Source organism: Strongylocentrotus purpuratus, unplaced genomic scaffold (assembly GCF_000002235.5).
Source record: "Strongylocentrotus purpuratus isolate Spur 01 unplaced genomic scaffold, Spur_5.0 spur5_contig_839, whole genome shotgun sequence".
In the NCBI taxonomy this organism is placed as follows: domain Eukaryota; kingdom Metazoa; phylum Echinodermata; class Echinoidea; order Camarodonta; family Strongylocentrotidae; genus Strongylocentrotus; species Strongylocentrotus purpuratus.
The window spans coordinates 1170285-1189429 of NW_022145545.1; the positions used below are offsets into that span (position 1 = coordinate 1170285).

The 19145-nt window shown below is 36.1% G+C and overlaps 1 protein-coding gene across 2 annotated transcripts; it reads right to left on the bottom strand.

Annotated features, from left to right (window-relative positions):
* Positions 1-238: 238 nt before the first annotated feature.
* LOC764641 (protein DVR-1 homolog) lies at positions 239-10401 on the bottom strand. Of its 2 annotated transcripts, none has more exons than XM_011666397.2 (5): positions 10142-10401; positions 9073-9221; positions 7983-8192; positions 6673-6755; positions 239-4017 (listed from the first exon to the last, which is right to left on the bottom strand). In XM_011666397.2, exons 1-5 carry the CDS (start codon positions 10384-10386, stop codon positions 3757-3759), a joined length of 948 nt encoding a protein of 315 aa, XP_011664699.1. In that variant the 5' UTR covers positions 10387-10401; the 3' UTR covers positions 239-3756. The 2 variants fall into 2 exon arrangements, with proteins under 2 accessions (XP_011664699.1, XP_011664701.1); XM_011666399.2 differs by lacking the exon at positions 6673-6755 and adding an exon at positions 6865-6944.
* Positions 10402-19145: the final 8744 nt, after the last annotated feature.

Here is a 19145-nt window from a genome sequence, read left to right on the forward strand (position 1 = left end):
AATAAACTGGCTTCTTACGATTGTTACGTCAACTGATATACATGAACTAACATACCATGATGGTTTTATGGATACTTACAAGACAAGTATAGGAGACATCATTGGAAAGAATAAGTATAAATAAGCAACAGGGGAAACAGCTCGCGGTCGTGACAACATTTTGCTTCGCTCTTGAACCGTAACATACGCACAAATTAAAAATGAAGAAGAAAAAAAAATGAAGAAGAAAATTCGTCAATTAATTTTCCCATCGTTTTATTGAATCTACATTGCGTATTATTATTTAACATACGACATAAAATATCTTACAAATCAAGACCATTTCTGTATTTTAGGGAGAGCAAATTATTTAATATAAAACACGATACATTGGATAAATATTCACCCTGGACCTTTCAGATGACACAATAAAGTTGCACAGAAAAAATTGAAACAATTATTAAATGACTTCAACTATTTTCGTTTGATCATAAAGGAAGACTTTATATATTTTTTTATTGAGAAATAATTAATTCCATTGAAATTTCATGCATGCTTCAATTTGTTCAACTCATCGTCAGTGAATTATTTGATATACTAATCTCAAATCAAAGCAAAGCGATGCATACCAATATGCTTTTAAAATAGTATATAACTTTTAGCGACCAATATTTGAATTTAGGCCTAAATGTAATTTGCTTAAAATGTAGTATTCTTGCAAATCAATAAGAAACCTTTTTAATCCTTCTATGAAACATACTCTTCATCATCACATTTAACCATTTTAAATGCACAAATGATCGCAAATAATCATGTTTAGAAATAAATTAAGACAGGGTATGCTTCAATCAAAGTGGCGATATCAAAATACAAAGTTCGTTTTTAGAATTATCATTATTGCTTAACAACAACTAAATTGGGTAAAAAAGTATTTCGGCCAACAAATTAAAAATTCATGAATTGGTAAAAGTGAAATAGAATAAGATTTCCAAAATATATAAGACTTATCAACACTGGTGAACAGAACTACACAATACCCTTTACATTTTTGCATACAAATATACATACATCTAGACGCTTGGTAGGCCTAATCGTATTTTTATCTTATCTCTCCCTCTAAAACTGGGAGAAAAGGTCATTAATTGAAAAGTATATACAAGAGTATACGAGAGATATTATTATTCGAACGCACACTTGAAGAAGTAGACCACATTGATAAGACTTTATCAATAACAACGTAACTTTTAAAAATGTTCTTCCGATATAGGTGCGCCTTGTCGAATGTCAAAAATGATAGATTATGAAATAACTATATACACAATAAATATCATTCTGTACGATAATTATACCAGACGAAAAAATATATACACGACGCCAATATCTGTATAGGGCGTATAACCCTGTGAGTAATTCATATAGGCCTATTGACAGAGATATCTTCGCCTCATGGTTAACAAAAAGGGTCAAGTAGGGGCGGCGCCACGGGAGGGGGGTCGCCCCTATAATTTACCAAATATGCCCCCGATTAAAAAAATATAACCATTAGTGATACTGTAAGTTTCTTCAAGGAAAACGTGTTTTTGTTTTGTTTTCCTTTTTTTTTTTGGGGGGGAGGGGGATCTGGGACCGGTTGAAACATGATTATGGTAGACAAGGCAATTAAATCAAATTAAAAAGTAACAATCTGGAAGACAAGTTAATTTACTTCATAAAATTAAACAGGGGTGAAAAGGTAGGTTTACTCTAAATTATTGTCAGATTTAAAAACCTCTACATGCAGTGTCTTAAAAAAATATATACATAATAAAATATTTGCTTCGGTAATTACAGGATACAGAAGTACAACGATGACACGACCAACATTTTTTATTTGTTTTATTTTGTTCGTTTTCATTTCCTTTTTTCTGTGGTTCATCTGGGACCGGTCGAAACATTTTATATGGAAGACAATGCAATGAATTTTTTTTTAGTAACAATCTGTAGATACATAATCATTTAGATGGTAAAGACAATATAATTTCTTCAGTTCTTTAGATCAAATCTTGACAGCGGGGCATAGGTGATTCTCTAAATGCGACATCAATATCCTACATATGGACATTTTTGTAGAAAAATATATACATCAACAGTTGCTACAGAATTCTTACACAATGAAATTTTTCACGGATAAACATAATTAAGAATATTTAACCCTTTTTTTGTCTTTAACACGAGGAAGGATTATTTTAATCTGCAATCATTGTGATCCATCCATAAAACTACAAGTGCATTAGCGGATCAGGGTGGGGACTCCGGAATTTTTCATATTTCTAATTTAAAAAAAAAAAAAAATTTGAGGGGGGAGGGGGCGGCAAAGCGAAGCTACATGCGTTTTATCTGGTTTAAAAATCGTGAATCCACAATCTGCTAGTTATTTTAACATCACGTAAATGCACGCGATTTAAAAATGAAATCCAACATGGTTTTACGTTCTTCTCGCATAGACACATAATTATTGAATATATTTGTTCTCACACTCACATCTATATACTAGTAGTTTATTCATATATTCATCCTAGCCAGTGTTATTGCCGCCCACACAACTGTTTGCCCTTTTTTTTCTTTTTCCCATAGAAAATTGTGTCTCCGCGTCATGCATGCCGAATCAAGTCGTAATGCCTCATACTGATATTACATTCGCGTGCTTAATTATAGCAGAAAATTGCTATTGACTTGTTCGTCTTTGGCTAATAACTGAAATCTCCCCTGCTACTCAATAAGAAAATTAAGAAGAAATTACGATAGCCACATGAGAATTTGTCCTTAGTATAGTCACGTATACATCTTTATCCAGTCCCGAGGGTAATTAACGTTTTTTTTCCCCATACAAATTTTCACGGATCTCAACAACTTTGATATAATCTTGTAGGCTTGATATAGCCTCGGTGTTAATGTTATATTCCCAGTTTTCTCTTGATGCGAGTATATAGCCACGTACTGAATCGACAGCCGGGAACAAGTCAAATAAAATAATGTATTGCTAACTGGATCAAAGCAGCAATATGCTGCAAAAGTGATGCAGAAATAGAGAGACGAGAAGAGAAAGATAGAGAGAGATCCATGATTATTACAAGTAAAATCACCTGTCCAAAAATGACAACAAAATTAAAGATATTAAAGTAACGGACATAAAGTGATGATGGTGTCATCTACTTTAATTATAACCTTTCGTTTTTCTGAATGATTTTTTAATATTGTATGTGGATCGGAAAACGAGTTCAAGTTCGAAAAAAAACAATATCAAAATCTCTCATAAGTCTAATGTCATCGAGAAATTGACAATGGAATGGTCGTAATTCCACTAATAAAATACTCACGTACATGACATTTCCTCCGTTTCCGTATATATAAATACACATTATTTTCCCTACAAACTTTAATCATAATCTCAGTAACTTTCGGTCATTGTAATTAAATTTCCAACACAAGATGAATATACGCCAAAGAAGCAACAACACTATATTGATAGTGGGTTGAATTATAAAATATGATTGAAAACCGATTGAAAAAGCCACCTTTGTTAGCAAACTATTTGTCAAAGACCTGCAGAATACTTGATCATAAAACATTATTAAAACAAATTAACAATTATCTCTTACAATGTGTGGACGCTTGTCTTTCTTTCTTCAGATTTTAAACTCCGATTAAATCAGTCCAATTGTCTGGTAGCCTCTTAAAGCCGTACTCGACGAATAAAAAATCAAAGAAGAAAACATCAATCTGATGCATCTTCCGTTGCTAGAGGCAACCACACGCACGGACCACCATGTTCTTGTACTTCTTAAGCACGACGTTGCGACTGTCATCGTAATAGAGTACGGTGATTGGACTGAGTTTGGTCGGGGCGCAGCAGGGCTGAGGTACGGTACTAGGGCTCATGTGGTGGACGAGTGTCTGCACGATAGCGTGGTTGGTGGCATTGGCGTGCCCGTTGAGGGGGAAGGCGCACTCACCCTGGCAGTAGAAAGCCACATACCCAAGGGGCGCGATGATCCATTCCTGTTTAAAAAAGTGAGGGGGGGGTGGAGGATTGAGTTAAATGGTACATTCGAATACAGTAGTTTGCAAGGATTAAATAACAATGAAGGAACATGCAGTCGACCAACAGCCCATGAAACGATATAAATTTCGGTCTCAGGAACCTTCGGAAAAGTTGGAAGAAGGGCGACAAGACTGCCACGTCAGTCTCTGGGCTGTTGGTCTCGGGGATTACATATTATATTTGATAAGAATAACAGTTTATTAATATGAATTTCGATCTATTTTGCATTTTGCACAACGATTTTCAATTTTGGGCCTTTATTTGACTGGCAAGATAAGGATAATTGTCCCATGTGCCACTGATACATCCTACGACCGAGTTCACAAATCATGATACAGATCTCGGATTCAAAAATAGACATGTTTAGGTTTCTATGTCAACATCAAATCTCTCATAGCTGAATCTTTGTTTGAAATAATGAAAAACTTCAATACAAAATTCCCCCTAAGAAGATAATGATAATAATATATCAAACTTCCAACTTAAAATGGAGCTTTAGTCAATCGTTTCGATCTTAAACTTGTACATGTTGTCAGTCATTGAGGACCTTTCTCTGATAATTGAAGAAACACAACTAAATGCAATTGAACATTCAGGATTCAAATTTTGAGTCGATTTGTTTGTGAACGTAAATCTTCACAATATTTTATGATTACGATCAATTTTGTGCAAATCATAAAAAGCGCAAAATTAATGTTAATGGATCTGAGCTCAATTAACAATAAAAGTAAATAAATATGAAGGCTAAATGCTCCCATTGATATCGTCCATATTAAACACCGAATCCACAAATCTGAAGTACATAGATATAACAAAAATAATCATAGTTATTTAAAAATTAGAGGGATAAAGACGCTAGAGGGAGGGGAGGGAAAGAGAGAAACAGAGAGAGAGAGAGAGAGTGGGAGAGAGGGAGAGAGACAGACAGGCAGACAGACGAGATGGAGAGTGAGGGATGAGATAATGAAGGGAAGAAGAGAAGGTGGGGTGGGGGTTGTAGGTACAATACCGGAAGAGCTTGTTTGTGTGTGTGTGTGTGTGGGGGTGGGAGGGGTAAGGTTATCGAACATACGAAAGCTCTCAAGGTAAGGATAAAGAGATCAAGGTACTGTACACACTGGATACGACATAGAAGACAAGAGATACTATTGGGTTCCGTTAGAAGAAATGAGAAGAGAAATTAACAGAAAAACGATACCAATAAGAATGCAAAAATAACGATAAGTACTTCCTACCAAGTGAAAAAGAAGGACAAACAAAATTTTCTTTGGGGCGAACCGGGCGATTATCAATTAATTGATCACTCGATCACTCATTTTTATTCGTGCGAACTAAACAAGGTGACAACAATTAATAACCGGATGTTACCCGCGACAAAAAATATATATCACATCAAAGCGAATAATCCTTGCTATGTATACGAGTAAAAGTGAAAAATCCCATCTGCGATTGAGACCTAATTTCTCCTACGCAATTATTTTCTCCCACTGAGAATGAGATAACCCATCATCTTGTACAATATTCTCATGTGAGAGAGATCGGGTGGGGGTGTTTATTCATACACCATAATTATTACTTTGTTAAAAAATATGTGTATTTTTATTTTTTCTTTCGGACAGAGTCGCTGACCAGCTAAAAACTGCCTTTTTACGGATAATACTTTTCTATTTTTTTCTTTTTTTATCATCATAGCATATCATACCTTATGCCAATGTTTTTCTTAAAAATGTATTTATGTTATGACTGTATACGTGTGGTTATGCGTGTATACAATGAATACTCTCTTTATGGAATTGCGAATTGCATATTGGGAAGAAGTATGTATTATCGCGTGCCTGGCTTAAAGTATTAATATCTTAATGGAAGATGATAATAAAAATTCATATTTTCGTCTTTATTGCCATGATCGCCAAGATCTTTCATTGAGATAATTTTTTTTATCATCACAGCATATCATACCTTATGCCAATGTTTTTCTTAAAAATGTATTTATGTTATGACTGTATACGTGTGGTAGTAGGCGTGTATACGATTAAGACTCTCATTATGGAAATGCGAATGGCATATTGGGAAGAAGTAAGTATGTATCATCGTGTGCCTGGCTTAAAGTATTAATATCTTAATGGAAGATGATAATCAAATTCATATTTTCTTCTTCGTTGCCATGTTCCCCAAGATCTTTCATTGAGATAATTGATCTAACTTTATGAGGCTGGCATTTTAACATAAGGTTTCACGAGACCGACGCATCATGACCGACGCATCATGTGACACGTCCGTCTCACGGACCTTCTAATACCTTTTCAGAATGCTAACGAGACCGAAATTCTCGGTCCATGGGATATCGGTCTATTGGAACGTTCCCAAAATAGATTTAAGAAATCTTTGCGTCACTAACAATACTAGAAATACTTTAAGAAAACAAATTTGGCATGAATTCAAACAAGCTTTTTGACGCTAACGGTCGAAAAGATTAATGACAAATGACCATGTGAGGTGTCAAACCTATGGCCCTGTAGACTTTGCTAGTAACCCTTACCACATGACCTCGTATCGATCACTGTAAAAGAAAGTTCTACTAACAGGCAACTAATTCATTCTACTACTTTTACCTGCCAATCTAGATCTTCGAAATTCACGAACATGGATTTGCGTTTGCAAAGACGCTTCCTTTTTCGAAGTCGAGAGTTAAAGTCTGAAAAAGGGGAAAACAAAAAAGTGCACACGAATACAAACAGAGAAATTGGTTAGTCTACCACATCGACAAAAATACACAAATATGGGTAAAGATCCCAAAGTGTTACCTGCCAGTCTAGGTCTTCGAAATTGACGAACAAATTCTTTCGTTTACATTGCCAATCGCTATTTAGAGATGATGCACTATCTGCATTTGAAAGGGTGAAACACAAAGATGAAATGGAAAAAAGAAATAAATAGGTGAAATGAGTTGGGGTAAATACATCAGCATACTATATACTACGAAGGGGGACAAATGGTAAAATGTTCTAATAAAATCATAAATAAATGAAGGTAAAAATGAATAAGTTAACATCAGGATAACTACAGATTTGAATGATTTTGTAAACATGCGGAGAAAAATAAATAATATTTCTGAAAAAATAAGAAAAATTCAATGACTATCATGACTATACTAAGAAATGAGGTATTGTGATATAGTTGGCAATAATGCATCGAAATATAGGTGAGCAATGGAAATGATTAAGATTCAATGAAAATAGACGATTTGCAACCAGTCTACATGAAAATAGCTGATATATCCATTATATGGCATAATCTTTAAAATGTAACTCAATTTCCTTGAATATGATATGCAATATCTATATAAAAATTACACAGTTACAGAGATATACGCCAAATTGTATATACAATTAATCATACTTATCATGAGAGGGGCTAAAAAAAATTCATATCGTACAACAACTGAACACATTCATAAAAAACTTTGTCAATTATAGCAGAAAATTTATGTGATCATTGGTTACCTCGTGTGCTTTCTAACCTTGGACTCAATTTTATGAAAGAAGATTTTGATTTTACTTGGAAGTTTTATTCCTGAGATCAAATGACATTTCTCAAATCATTAGCTAAGGTGAATCAATAATTGATAAGGCAGGGGGTGCATAATCTTCGTAGGAGGGGTTTGTTGTCTTTAAAGGGGGAGGTGGTGAAACACAATTATTAAGGAGACAACGTAACAAATTCCATTCGCAATTAAATCAGAAGTTGGCCTACTAAAATTCAATGTGAAAATGATCTGGACACGTTTCTGGACTTCTCCTTATAATAGAAAATTTGTTATTTATTTATTGCAAACTTAAAATGTAAAGGCTGAAACTTTTAAAGTTTTCACTTTCTTTTGAAAGAGAGCGGTGGTGTTTTAGGTGACATAAAAAAAACCTACCCCTGGAAGCGATGTCGTTATCTGTATCTGGTTTTCTTGGTCTCTTTCCGCCTTTCTTTTGTCGAGTCGCTGCTCGACGATTACGCCGGAGATGGGAGTTTGTCGCGATGACCTCCTCGTTGCGTTGGAAGAAGACCACCATGAAAGGCTCTCGACCCTCGTTATTGCCGACACCAACCACCCCTGCGTCCGTGGGATCGATGTTCAGACCTAACAACAGATGGGAGGGGGGGGGTGGGGTGAAATGCGGATAAGTTAATTGGATAAGTCGTTTTCACACACTTTCATTTATAGCAAACAATGGCTTTCTGGCGTGGCGTGTGTCTTTCATTATAGGGGTAAAACCGAGTGGTAGTGGTGACGACGACGATGATGATGGTGGTGGTGATTATGATGACGATAAATGATGACTGATGATTATGATGATGATGTTGAGAATGATAATAGACAGATGGTAAAAGTTATGATTTGGCTGTTGATGATTATGATGAATATTGTGACTCTTATGATGAAAGTGTTGTTGTCGGTGGAATATAATAAAATAGTTTCAATGTCGCCGTTCATTACCAATGCACAATGAAATTATATAAAAACCTGCACTTCCATTGCAATGAAAGAAAAACATTTCTAAAAACAAACTTTAACGAGGTCGTATATGGCTTCCATCAGAGCAGATGTATTATCCCTAATTACAGTAACACGTCAGAGGATATTACCTTGTTAACATGGCAGTGAAAAAACAAACAAGATAAGAAGCCGATCTATTAATAGGCAGTTATTGTCGGTCCTTCAATTTTTCGTTTAGGCGAAATATGAGTTTTCCATGAGAAACTTTGTATCTTTATTTTTTTAAATATTTTTTAGGGGGCTACACCCGTCCCGTGCCCCCTTATGAAACCATTGACATAAATTAGATACACAAGAAGAAACAAAATCCTTATTTATTATGCAGTTTTCTCGGCATTGTGCACCCCTATTTATAAAATCGTGGATCCGTCCCTGAAATATGAAGAAATTGTTCAAACCCTGTCCTAATTTTTGGAATTTAATATTAAGTTGTAAATTGTTTACCGAATCGTTATAAGCATACCTTGTAAAGACTCAACACGGAGCTGAAGACCAACATTAGCCCCTGGGTAGGACCTCCATGTACTTGTAGCTGACGTCATATCAAAGACCAACCAGCCATGATCCCCTGCGCCAACAATGGTACTATCCAAATACACGGGTGACCTGGAACTACGACAGGAATAAAAACGAGTTTAAGGTAAATGACTTCCTTCCTCTAAACATTATTATGAACTATATCATTCAAATTGACTTAGTATCTTAAAGTAACATTAATTTGGCTCAGAGTATTATCCATCGAAGCAGAAGCGGCGATCCGGGGGGGGGCACGTCCCCCTCAATTTTTTGTATCGTCCCCCCTCCCCCCGGAAAACACACTTTTAAGCTCTGGAGGCCCCAAGAGGTGCAGCCTTTAAACTAATAAAAATGCAAAAATCTTCATTTTCAGAAAATCTTGCATTTCGCCCCCCCCCCCCCCCCCCCCACTGTCATTAAAAGAAATCGCCGCCCCTGCACCGAAGGAACACTATAAAACATTATTTTTTTAATAACCACTTTATATTATTTAAATCAAGGGACCCCCCCCCCCCCCACCCCCGGACATTTTTTCGATCAAAGTTAACTTTAGTCATAGTTGTAAGTCAGTAACTGTACGATTGCAAACGGAAACGCATGGAATATAGATACATTCTCAATAGAATTTGCATTTCTTCCCAAATAAGTCACATTGGGCGATAACCTCCCTCTATCCCCGTACGTAAACCAGGGTCCCGAATATGGATTACAGAAAGCAGAGAATTTGGCCTCGTCATTGAATAGCCGAATTCGAAACTGCTAAAGGCCTCGTCTTACAAGAAGTTACGAATAATCGGATAGTAATCCATCGCTAAGTTACAATCTCTAATTATGAGGCTGACAAAGATTGGTTCTAGATCTTTCAAAACAGGTCTTACAATAATATTCTTTATAAAATAGTTACAAGAAATATGTAGTAACATAAAACACCCCTATAGACAAATGTGGTAGTTAATTGTCGGTCACTATAAACAGATAATTGGTCTAATGAACGCGGGGGACATTCGAATGCTTACCCATCACTACCTCGTTCCCTCAGCAGCAGAACATCGATTCGATACAAGGAGCTGCCTTGCCCCCGCGCGTCACGGAAGACGCGCAGCTCAGCTGACGTCACCGTCTCACCTTGGGGTATCCTGCCGATATCGAATCGGTACCGATGCGCTCCGTGTCTTGCGACTGCCGCGTCTTTGTAGTGGACTGCAGGAAAAAGATGAGACAGAAAAATGTTTTTATTCGTTTCATTCGATTTCATATACATGGAGTTTCACTGAAGGAAACACAGGACAAAGTATCTTTGTATTGGACTGTCGAAAGAAGAGAAGAGTGAGATGATATGAGAGAGAGAGAGAGATCGAGAGATCGAGAGAGAGAGAGAGAAGGCGGGGGGGGGGGAGAAAGAAAGAGAGAGGGAGAGAGAGATAGACATAGAAATGGGATGGACAAACTAAAATATAGAAAAGGGGGAAGAGGACGATAAGGTAAAAATTTACATGATAAGGGAGAGCATTGGGGAAAAAGTTTCAAAAAAGTTTCAAAAAAGTTCTACTCTAATAAACGATAAATCAAAACTCAAATGTAAAAATTCGCATCAGATAATGCTACCAAAAATAGGTCTGACATTTCTAACGAAGGTAAAACCTCGCATGGGTGGACCTCGTCAGTGATTCTGCGTCCTTGTAAAGTTGGTGGCGCTATTTATGTCCCAGTGTCCTTTAAAAATGTAATAACTGCGCTGAAGTAACATCACATGTTGGCAAACAAAGTATAGAGGTAAATATTAGAAATACATTAATGAACCATATACCTATGCTTTTCCTTCCGGTCATTTAAAAGTACATAATAATTATTTCAACTTTCCTTTCTCCACATTGAGTACCAATTATCAGTGATGTTTTTTGCTTGTAATAAGATTATTTCAGTGATTATATTGTTATTGCTGAAAGCTACAACAGGTCCTGTCATCATGTTAAGGAAAGTACAAACATGATGTGATATGACCCAGATTGGTCCATTATTTGCAAACTGCACGAAACATTCAATGTGTGCATTTTAACAACCAACTTAAGTATGGGCATATCATTTGCCAGTGTCCTTCTGTGTGAATGTTGCAATAGTAAACATGACATTAAAAATTTAGGTATCTTTGTTCGACTCACACTGTTCAATGATACATCAAATTGCCTTTGAGCTGTTCAGCTTACATATTTACACTCAAGGCCCATCATGCCCATTATAGCTTTAAGCACAAGTTGTTGTTGTTTGTCCATCCTGTTCGACGCATCATTCCAATCAGATAGAAATACATTGAGCAGCAAAGCCCTACATTTATCAAACTCTATTATGGGATGTTAAATTGGAATGTGAATCTGTATGGCAAATTGCCTTTCCGAATGCAATAACAGCCTCTTCCTCCGTCTCCCTAGTTACCAACTTCAACCCCTTAGCAACATAAATTCAATATGGCGGCATCCATCCTTAGATTACATGGTGTGGGAAGAAACAGTGGGGATGTGAAGATCTTTTTTTCATTCAAGACAAATTTTTCAGAACTTCATGAGAACAGAACTTCTTTGATGGTCAGCTTCATTCAAATCGTAAATTGTATCTGGAGCTAATTATAGGTTTGCTTTCAAGCACACAAACGTGCTAATCAGAAAGTAAATTATAACATAACCGACTATTGTCTCGCATTCGAAGCTCATTACTCAATTACATTATTATCATATGCGCTAATTTTTTATCGAGAATTTCACTTCAATCTGAGTTCGCCCCCAAATCGGATCAATAGGTCTAGAATGGTTAATTATGCTAGCTTTAGATAATGATTGGCGTTATTTCCCCCTCCCTCTCTTTTTTTTTTGCCTGCAGTTGATTTCAAACTTTCTTCCTGTCTGTTTGTCTTTCTGACTTTCTCTAAGGTCTTATACAATTCTATCTAAATTACATGTATTTATTCATCTCTCCCTCTCCTTTCTCTCTTCTCTAGCATTCCATGTTCTGTCTCTCATCTATATATCTATCTAGATAGCTATCTGGACCTCTGTTTATCTACATGTTTATGTACAACTGTCTATCACTTTATCTCTCCCTCTTGATCATTGTCTATCTCTGTTATTATCTCTCCCCTCCCTCTCTCCTCGCTCTCTCTTCCTTCCAATTCCATTTTCCTTTCGATTCGGCTAAACCCTCTTTCTCCTCCTATCACCAAGTCAGAAGCTATCGGTTTCATCCCATGAGGTCAACCGGCCCGGGCCCCGGTCTCTAATGATGAAATGGATACCCACTCAATAATATCCGACGAAATCCCAAGCTGTTTCAAAGCGTCTTTATCTCGTGTCCGAACGAATTTTGATTTACCCCAAGTTCAAGAATAGCCCATAAACTTTTCAACTCCCATTTCTATCCAATTCTATCCTGGTATGTTTTTCGCTTTACATTTTTATACATGTAGGCAGCGCAATCACTGTGCAATCGTATAGGCCTAAATCCAAAATATAAACCGGTAAAATTTGATAGCATCGTCCTCTTTGAGCATGCGTTTTTGGCGACAAAATCGAGCTGTTATGTCGTATGTAGAACTAGAAATTATTGTTGAATGAACGAACAGGGATATTCCCCAAACAAAAGACTTTAACCTTGAGAGATCTTAATATAACAAAGGAACAATTTATTGTCACATTTTTATAGGCTTTAGGTCTATTTGTAAGTTGTAAAGGGGGGGGGGGGGTGTATTTCGGCAATTGAAGACGCACTGCGAGTAAAACGATTTTTATGCTAAGGGAGGAGGGGGTGGGGCTTTCATCGGCTACATTATATTATGGATACACCATACTATCTATTAAATTCGAAATGTTAACAGACAATGACATCATCAGTCGATGGACAACAGTACGTATAGATTCCCACTTGAAATCCCAAACAGCCGATCAAACCATGGAGTTAAAAGCTTTAGTAACTCCATGATCAGATTCAATGAGAGAGAGTACAATATTATGCTGTCTCTTCGTTTGCTCCATGATATTTTGTGTTTTAAAATCAAAATGTCGAGCGAGCAAAAGTTTCGGTTTATATCAATCTCTTTTCATATAGCCTTCTCCATTCTCAATCCTGTATTTCTTCTTCCTCATTTTTTTCATAGTTTTACTCTTCGTGAAATACTCCAATCAATATGTAAATAAAGCCCTATCAGATTTCACACTTTTCTGTCTATTGTGACATATTTTATTATCTTGAATATTTCATTCTGTAGTTTCTTCATTATTCCATCTTCTATTTCTTTCATTTCGTTCTTATCAATTTTCATTAAAACCTTGTGCGACTAATAATCCCTCCATGAAAAATAGAGGACGCTGACCCGCAGTTACGTAATCCTCTCGCTGTGATCGTGTACATTATGACCCTGACTCTTGCAAGTTATCAAAATATTTACGTTTCTCCCTCAAGCATTGGCTGAAAAATGAAAAGAATAGAAAAACCTTAGTAAGTTCTCCCCGTCTAGAAGCCTCCATTGTTACCCGATTTTGAACAGCATCCATGGATGAAAAAAGGGAAACCTAACTGTGCCTGAAGCGAGTGATTCGGTTACCCTGCACCGGTGAGAGCGATTTGGTTACAATTGTAACGTCTGTTATCCAACGGGTAGATAAAGGAAACCTTGCAAAGACCTTGCCTTGGAGAAAACCGAAGAATAACAGTTTATGGAACGGAAGGAATCCGCAAGAATCCGCTGTTTGAATATTTTCTTGAGGCTCTAAAGAGTCGCAGTGGGACTTCACATGAGTATGATTCTTGAAAGTACATGTCTGGAAACGCAGGTATCCCCTGGTACTACAGGGGTGTTTCACAAAGATCCTAAGTCGAACTTAACTCTAAGCTGGACTTTAAAATTATGGAGAGCCGTTTGTAGCCTTAAAATAAATATTTCAAAAACGAAAAATTCAAGTATTTTAGACTTTTTATAAATTTCCACATCAAAAACATGAAATTTCCTTGATAATAGAAATTGTGAAAGATTTGAACCAACATTTTTTGCCTTTTGAAATAACTTTTAAACGATGTTTTCATAGATGGCAACGGCTTTCCATAATTGTTAAGTCCAACTTAGAGATAAGTTAAACTTAGGATCTTTGTGAAACACCCCTGGACTGGTATGGCTTAAAGAGCTCATATCGCTTTTACTTTGAGACTGGAAATGTTTAACCGAGTTCACCTTTCGTTCAAAATAATAATAAATCGTTGAATTTAATATATAGTAAATTAACTAAGTAAATACCATTAACAATTTCCTTATGGAGAACACCCCCATCCAGACATACCAGACTCGTTGCTCTTGCTTTGTACGCCCCTCCTCATCGGTATGTTGATATGCCATTGTCACTTTGTTAATAAAAAGACTGTAAATGCCATATTCAATGAACAGTGTCTTTGCAGTGAAGAATACCTCTCAATGACCACGCCCATAAACCACAAATGGTGATAAAGTACTTCTTAGTCAACATGATTCTTGTTCAAAATTTAATATTTCCTTCCATATATACCAACCCTGACAACTTCACTCAGACTAAGCATTTGTCCGAAGGTGACGGGGACAGCAATTTTCGAGGGCAGTTGTCCGGGGGGGGGGGTTCCTTGGATATAATTCTCCTGGATAGATGTCCGGACGACATTCCAAACTGAAGCCGCCTGGGTACACTTCAATATTCAATGATTACGATATGGAGAACTGCATGTACATGCTCACTACAAATAGGGGAGTGGAGACACCTTTGTTCAAATCCTACAACTGATACTGTTTCTTACTTTTTCATATGATTTTTTTTTTAATTTAAATTTTTAATATCATATTTTATATGAACTGACGCCTAGATAATCATAATTGAGCTGTACTCATAAGAAGTTATGAACTAAACACAACTCCTTGAAATACTTGAAGCATTGGGTGGTGTGGACGCGGCTAGGTGGAGAATGAAGGTGCATTATTGCAGTAGACAGTGTCTAATTGCAAATGCCTGGGGCAAGTTTCACATGTGCCTTTACAGCATGTCTCAGCTGCACGAATCGAATGATGTCTTCATCATCACTTCGATGACACAGGTGAGGGGGGCTGGGGGCTGTATCATACCTGCTGTCAGGGGTGGCGATCCCGGGGGTACACGTTTAGGGGGGACACGTTCCCCCTAAAAAAAATCGTCCCCCAGAGAAATTGAAAAAGTACACCAAAAAATGTATAGCAAATACTGACTTAAGAATGCTACACACTTCTTGGCTCTGGCGGGACGAAGAGTGCAGCGTTTAGACTAATAGAACTTCAAAAATCTTCTCGCTCGGTCGCTACGCTCCCTCGCATAATATTGTTAAAATTGTACAAGGAAATATTGTAGAAATCTGTATTCCGTTGGTATCACCGTGTGCAACAGGCATGACACGATTATATACCGCCATGCTGATATAAGGATCATGAGACCGAAGGTTGACCGAAGCTACGGTTTGGTCTCACAGTCCTTCTACTCTTCCCAGTGTCAACGAGACCGAGTGTGTCCTGAACATAGAGATATATACTTAATAAGGCTAGAGTGCGGACTCGTCATACGCGCCCGTTCAAAGCTCTGTGCGCGCGTGGAGCGCGGTCCGCCATTACTAAGGAGGGCACAACTTCGAGAAATACCCGGATGTTCCCTTCGAAACTGTGCTACTGATATGCAATGTGAAGCTTCATTTTTCGGGTTGATTTATCGGTTTTCGAGTATGAAACGTTATAATTGTGGTATTTTGCATAATGCATGAACCCTACTCATGCCTCAGTCATGGTATCTGGTGTAGGTCAAGATTAATTACGGGTGTTATGGTGAGGTAAAAGGGACACAAAAAGCTATTTATATTTCAGTATATCTTCAATTTTTCTTCCTCTTTGTCAATATAAAACTGTGATATTATGACATCAAATATTACTTGGCTTCCAACCACTCAGAATCAAGGACTTGTATTTGATATTTATGTCATGATATTAAAGGTAAAGGCCAGTATTGGAAACGCCCCAATTTAAAAAAATGAAATGGAAGCTCTCATTACCAATCATGTGAAAGAATATGTTTTGACTAATAGGCCTACATGATGATAAAAAATTTGCCGGGAAACCGCCTACTAATTCATATATTTGGTAAATTTGTTTCTCTCATTGTCTGTGAGAGATATAGGGTAGTCCCATATACATCTTTCTGTGTATAGTGCTTGTAACTTTACGAAGAATGGGCCAAATTTCTTATCATTTTGATGATTCCAGAACCTTGCAGATGCTAGATCAACCTTTTCGGATCGATTCCACGTTTCTTTCACAATGCAATCGCATGACCATAACTGGTCTTTACCTTTAAACAAAGTTTTATGCTACAGGGCCAATGTCTTTCTAATTCAGTTATTATGAGAGCCAGGGTTTATTGATTTAAAATGCTTTAAAGGTAATGTATTCATTTTATGTTTATGGCTATTATAAACAGATTGATACTTATAGATTTGGGATATAGATGGGTATGTAGATAGCTAGACACATAAATAGATGGATAGATAGATATAATATAGAAGGATAGGTAGATAACAGAAATGCAGATATAGGACGATACTGAAGATAGGAAGAGGGGGAAGGAAAGAATTATACACATTTATTTAAAAAAATTATGTTATTTACTCATCCAATCATTCATTCATTCATCCATCCAAACATTCTTTTTCTTCTTCTCTCACTCATTTTATATCAAATTCACACCTTATGTCTTTCACCTATTCTCTAGAAAATCTCTAATGTCTGAAAGAATAATTCAATTCTTTACAGTTCACTAGAAATATATATAAATATCTTTAAAAAACAGCTGATCATTGATGTAATAATTATTTATTCACACCACTCTTTTTCTCCATAAATAATATTCTCCTTGATACAGTGTATTTCTTATTTTCTTCATCAACCAGTTTTTAGAGAATAAACTTATGATAATTTGATTTGAAAAAAAAAATGAATAAATGAACCTTTTATTACCACACCTGTGTTGAATATTCTACAGCATAGGTATTTAAGTTTTGACATTCTATCGGACATATATACTGCTATAATACATCACAATTGAAAGGACAGACATTGCAAAAACAACATCTCAGATTTTAGCCCCAAATTTACTTATTACAAAGACATTTCATCAAGTAATAAATGCAAACCAGAAATAGTAATTGAGCATATATATTCCAAGTCACCTGTATTGCTATGAAGAACTATAATTGAAGACACTTACATCTCAGGATACTGCAATACACTATTCAGTGAAACCTCATAGTAACAAGGTCTTTTGACATCATTATTCATCAGGTATAATAATAGTTCTGAATCTGCTTACCCTCAAATTTACACAGTAGATACTAGATAGCCAAAGAGTGCACAGTCTTATGGGTTTACATCTAGTGACATTATTCCATATAAATGTTCTGTTATCAAATCTCTTCTTTTCCATTTTGGGCCAAAATTCAAACCTATGTACAAAAAAGATCGATGGATTCGTATAAGGTGTGCAACTGTGCATTACACAAAGCCTTTCAATTGCCACACATCTGTGAATTCTTCTCGTTTATTGAAAACGTGGCTCACTTGATGTGAATTTCTTGCTTTTCATCGTTATTGATGCAAATCACTTGGTTGAGAGCAATCCAGACAATGTTATAAAAAAGTTCTATATGTTTATCTCAGGTTATCCATACCTGCAGAATCAAAGCACATGTAGAGTGCAAACAATTTCCAAAAATTAGAGCAACTGAATCAAATACAGCAGGTACAATTATGAAGCTTATAGAGTAAATATTCAAATACAGTTTACCTCACAACTATTCAAAATTTAAGTACATTCTTTTTTAACCCCTAATGTAATTAACTCTTCTAAGTTCCACTTTAGTTTGCATTCATGTAAAGTTAACAAACAGAACATTATGTCTTTCACCCATTCTCTAGAAAATCTCAATTTTTTTTGTCTGACAGAATAATTCAATTCTAAAAACAGCTGAACATTGATGAATAACTATTTATTCACACTTTTTTTCTCCATACATGATATTCTCCTTGATACAGTGTATTCCTTATTTTCTTCTTTTCTTCAGCAACCAGTATTTAGAGAATGAACTTTTGATAATTTGATTTGAAGAAGAAAATAAATAAATGAGCTTAAAGATACTATGTCCCTTTTGCAGCTAACATTATGAATATGTCATGTATGTCCTATCTGTGAAATTTAACCGTGAGCTATTATGCAAGGAAACCCGATTACTTTCTAGATTTCACTGTCAGACACTATAGAATGACTGACTGACATCTTTTTTTCTTTGGTAATAACATATATAAAAATTGCTGTAACAGGTTGATGAGCATTTGTCTACATCAATAACACACTTCTTGTAATGGCCAAAATTAAACTGACTGAATCTTTGTGCAGCAAAAAACGTACGACCATTCGGTACAAGGGTCTGAAAATCAGACTATTTATTTAAATGATTGCAATCACTTATGTCGATTTGACAACAAATGGTTATTTTCCCATGAAAAGCCATTTTCAAATACAGTGTACCTCACAACAATTTTAAATTCAAGTACATGTATTTTTTTTACCCCTAATGTAATCAACTCTTCTACTTTACTGAGTTTGCTATCATGTCAAGATAAAGGACAGAACACAATGGTTAAGTTGTGCAACAACGGTCACAAGTGTCCCAAGCACTTTATTTTATCCAGTGGATAAGCTATGCAGACAAGAGGGAAAATATAAAAGACTGATCTGACTATAAACCATTCTGGTTTGTACGAATGAAGTTCAATGTTTTCGTTTTTGTATAGACTGAGAAATTTGCTCACTATAAAAAGAGAAAAACATGGCTTTTCGTAAATTCAAAGAGGGCTTTAAGCCCTGGTCTCCTCAACATTTGCAACAGTGTATACAAATACAGTATTATAGTATCATTTTCCAGATCAAGAAAGCCTATTTACATCGT

Bases quoted from the DNA above. Each gene is read 5' to 3' on its own strand.
- LOC764641 (XM_011666397.2), bottom strand. From the start codon at position 10,386: ATGTATATGAAATCGAATGAAACGAATAAAAACATTTTTCTGTCTCAT. The intron at 6,756-7,982 runs GTAGGTTTTTTT...CCCCTTTTTCAG, and splicing joins TAACGACATCGCTTCCAGGG to ACTTTAACTCTCGACTTCGA. The intron at 4,018-6,672 runs GTAAAAGTAGTA...TTTTTTAAACAG, and splicing joins TCGAAGATCTAGATTGGCAG to GAATGGATCATCGCGCCCCT.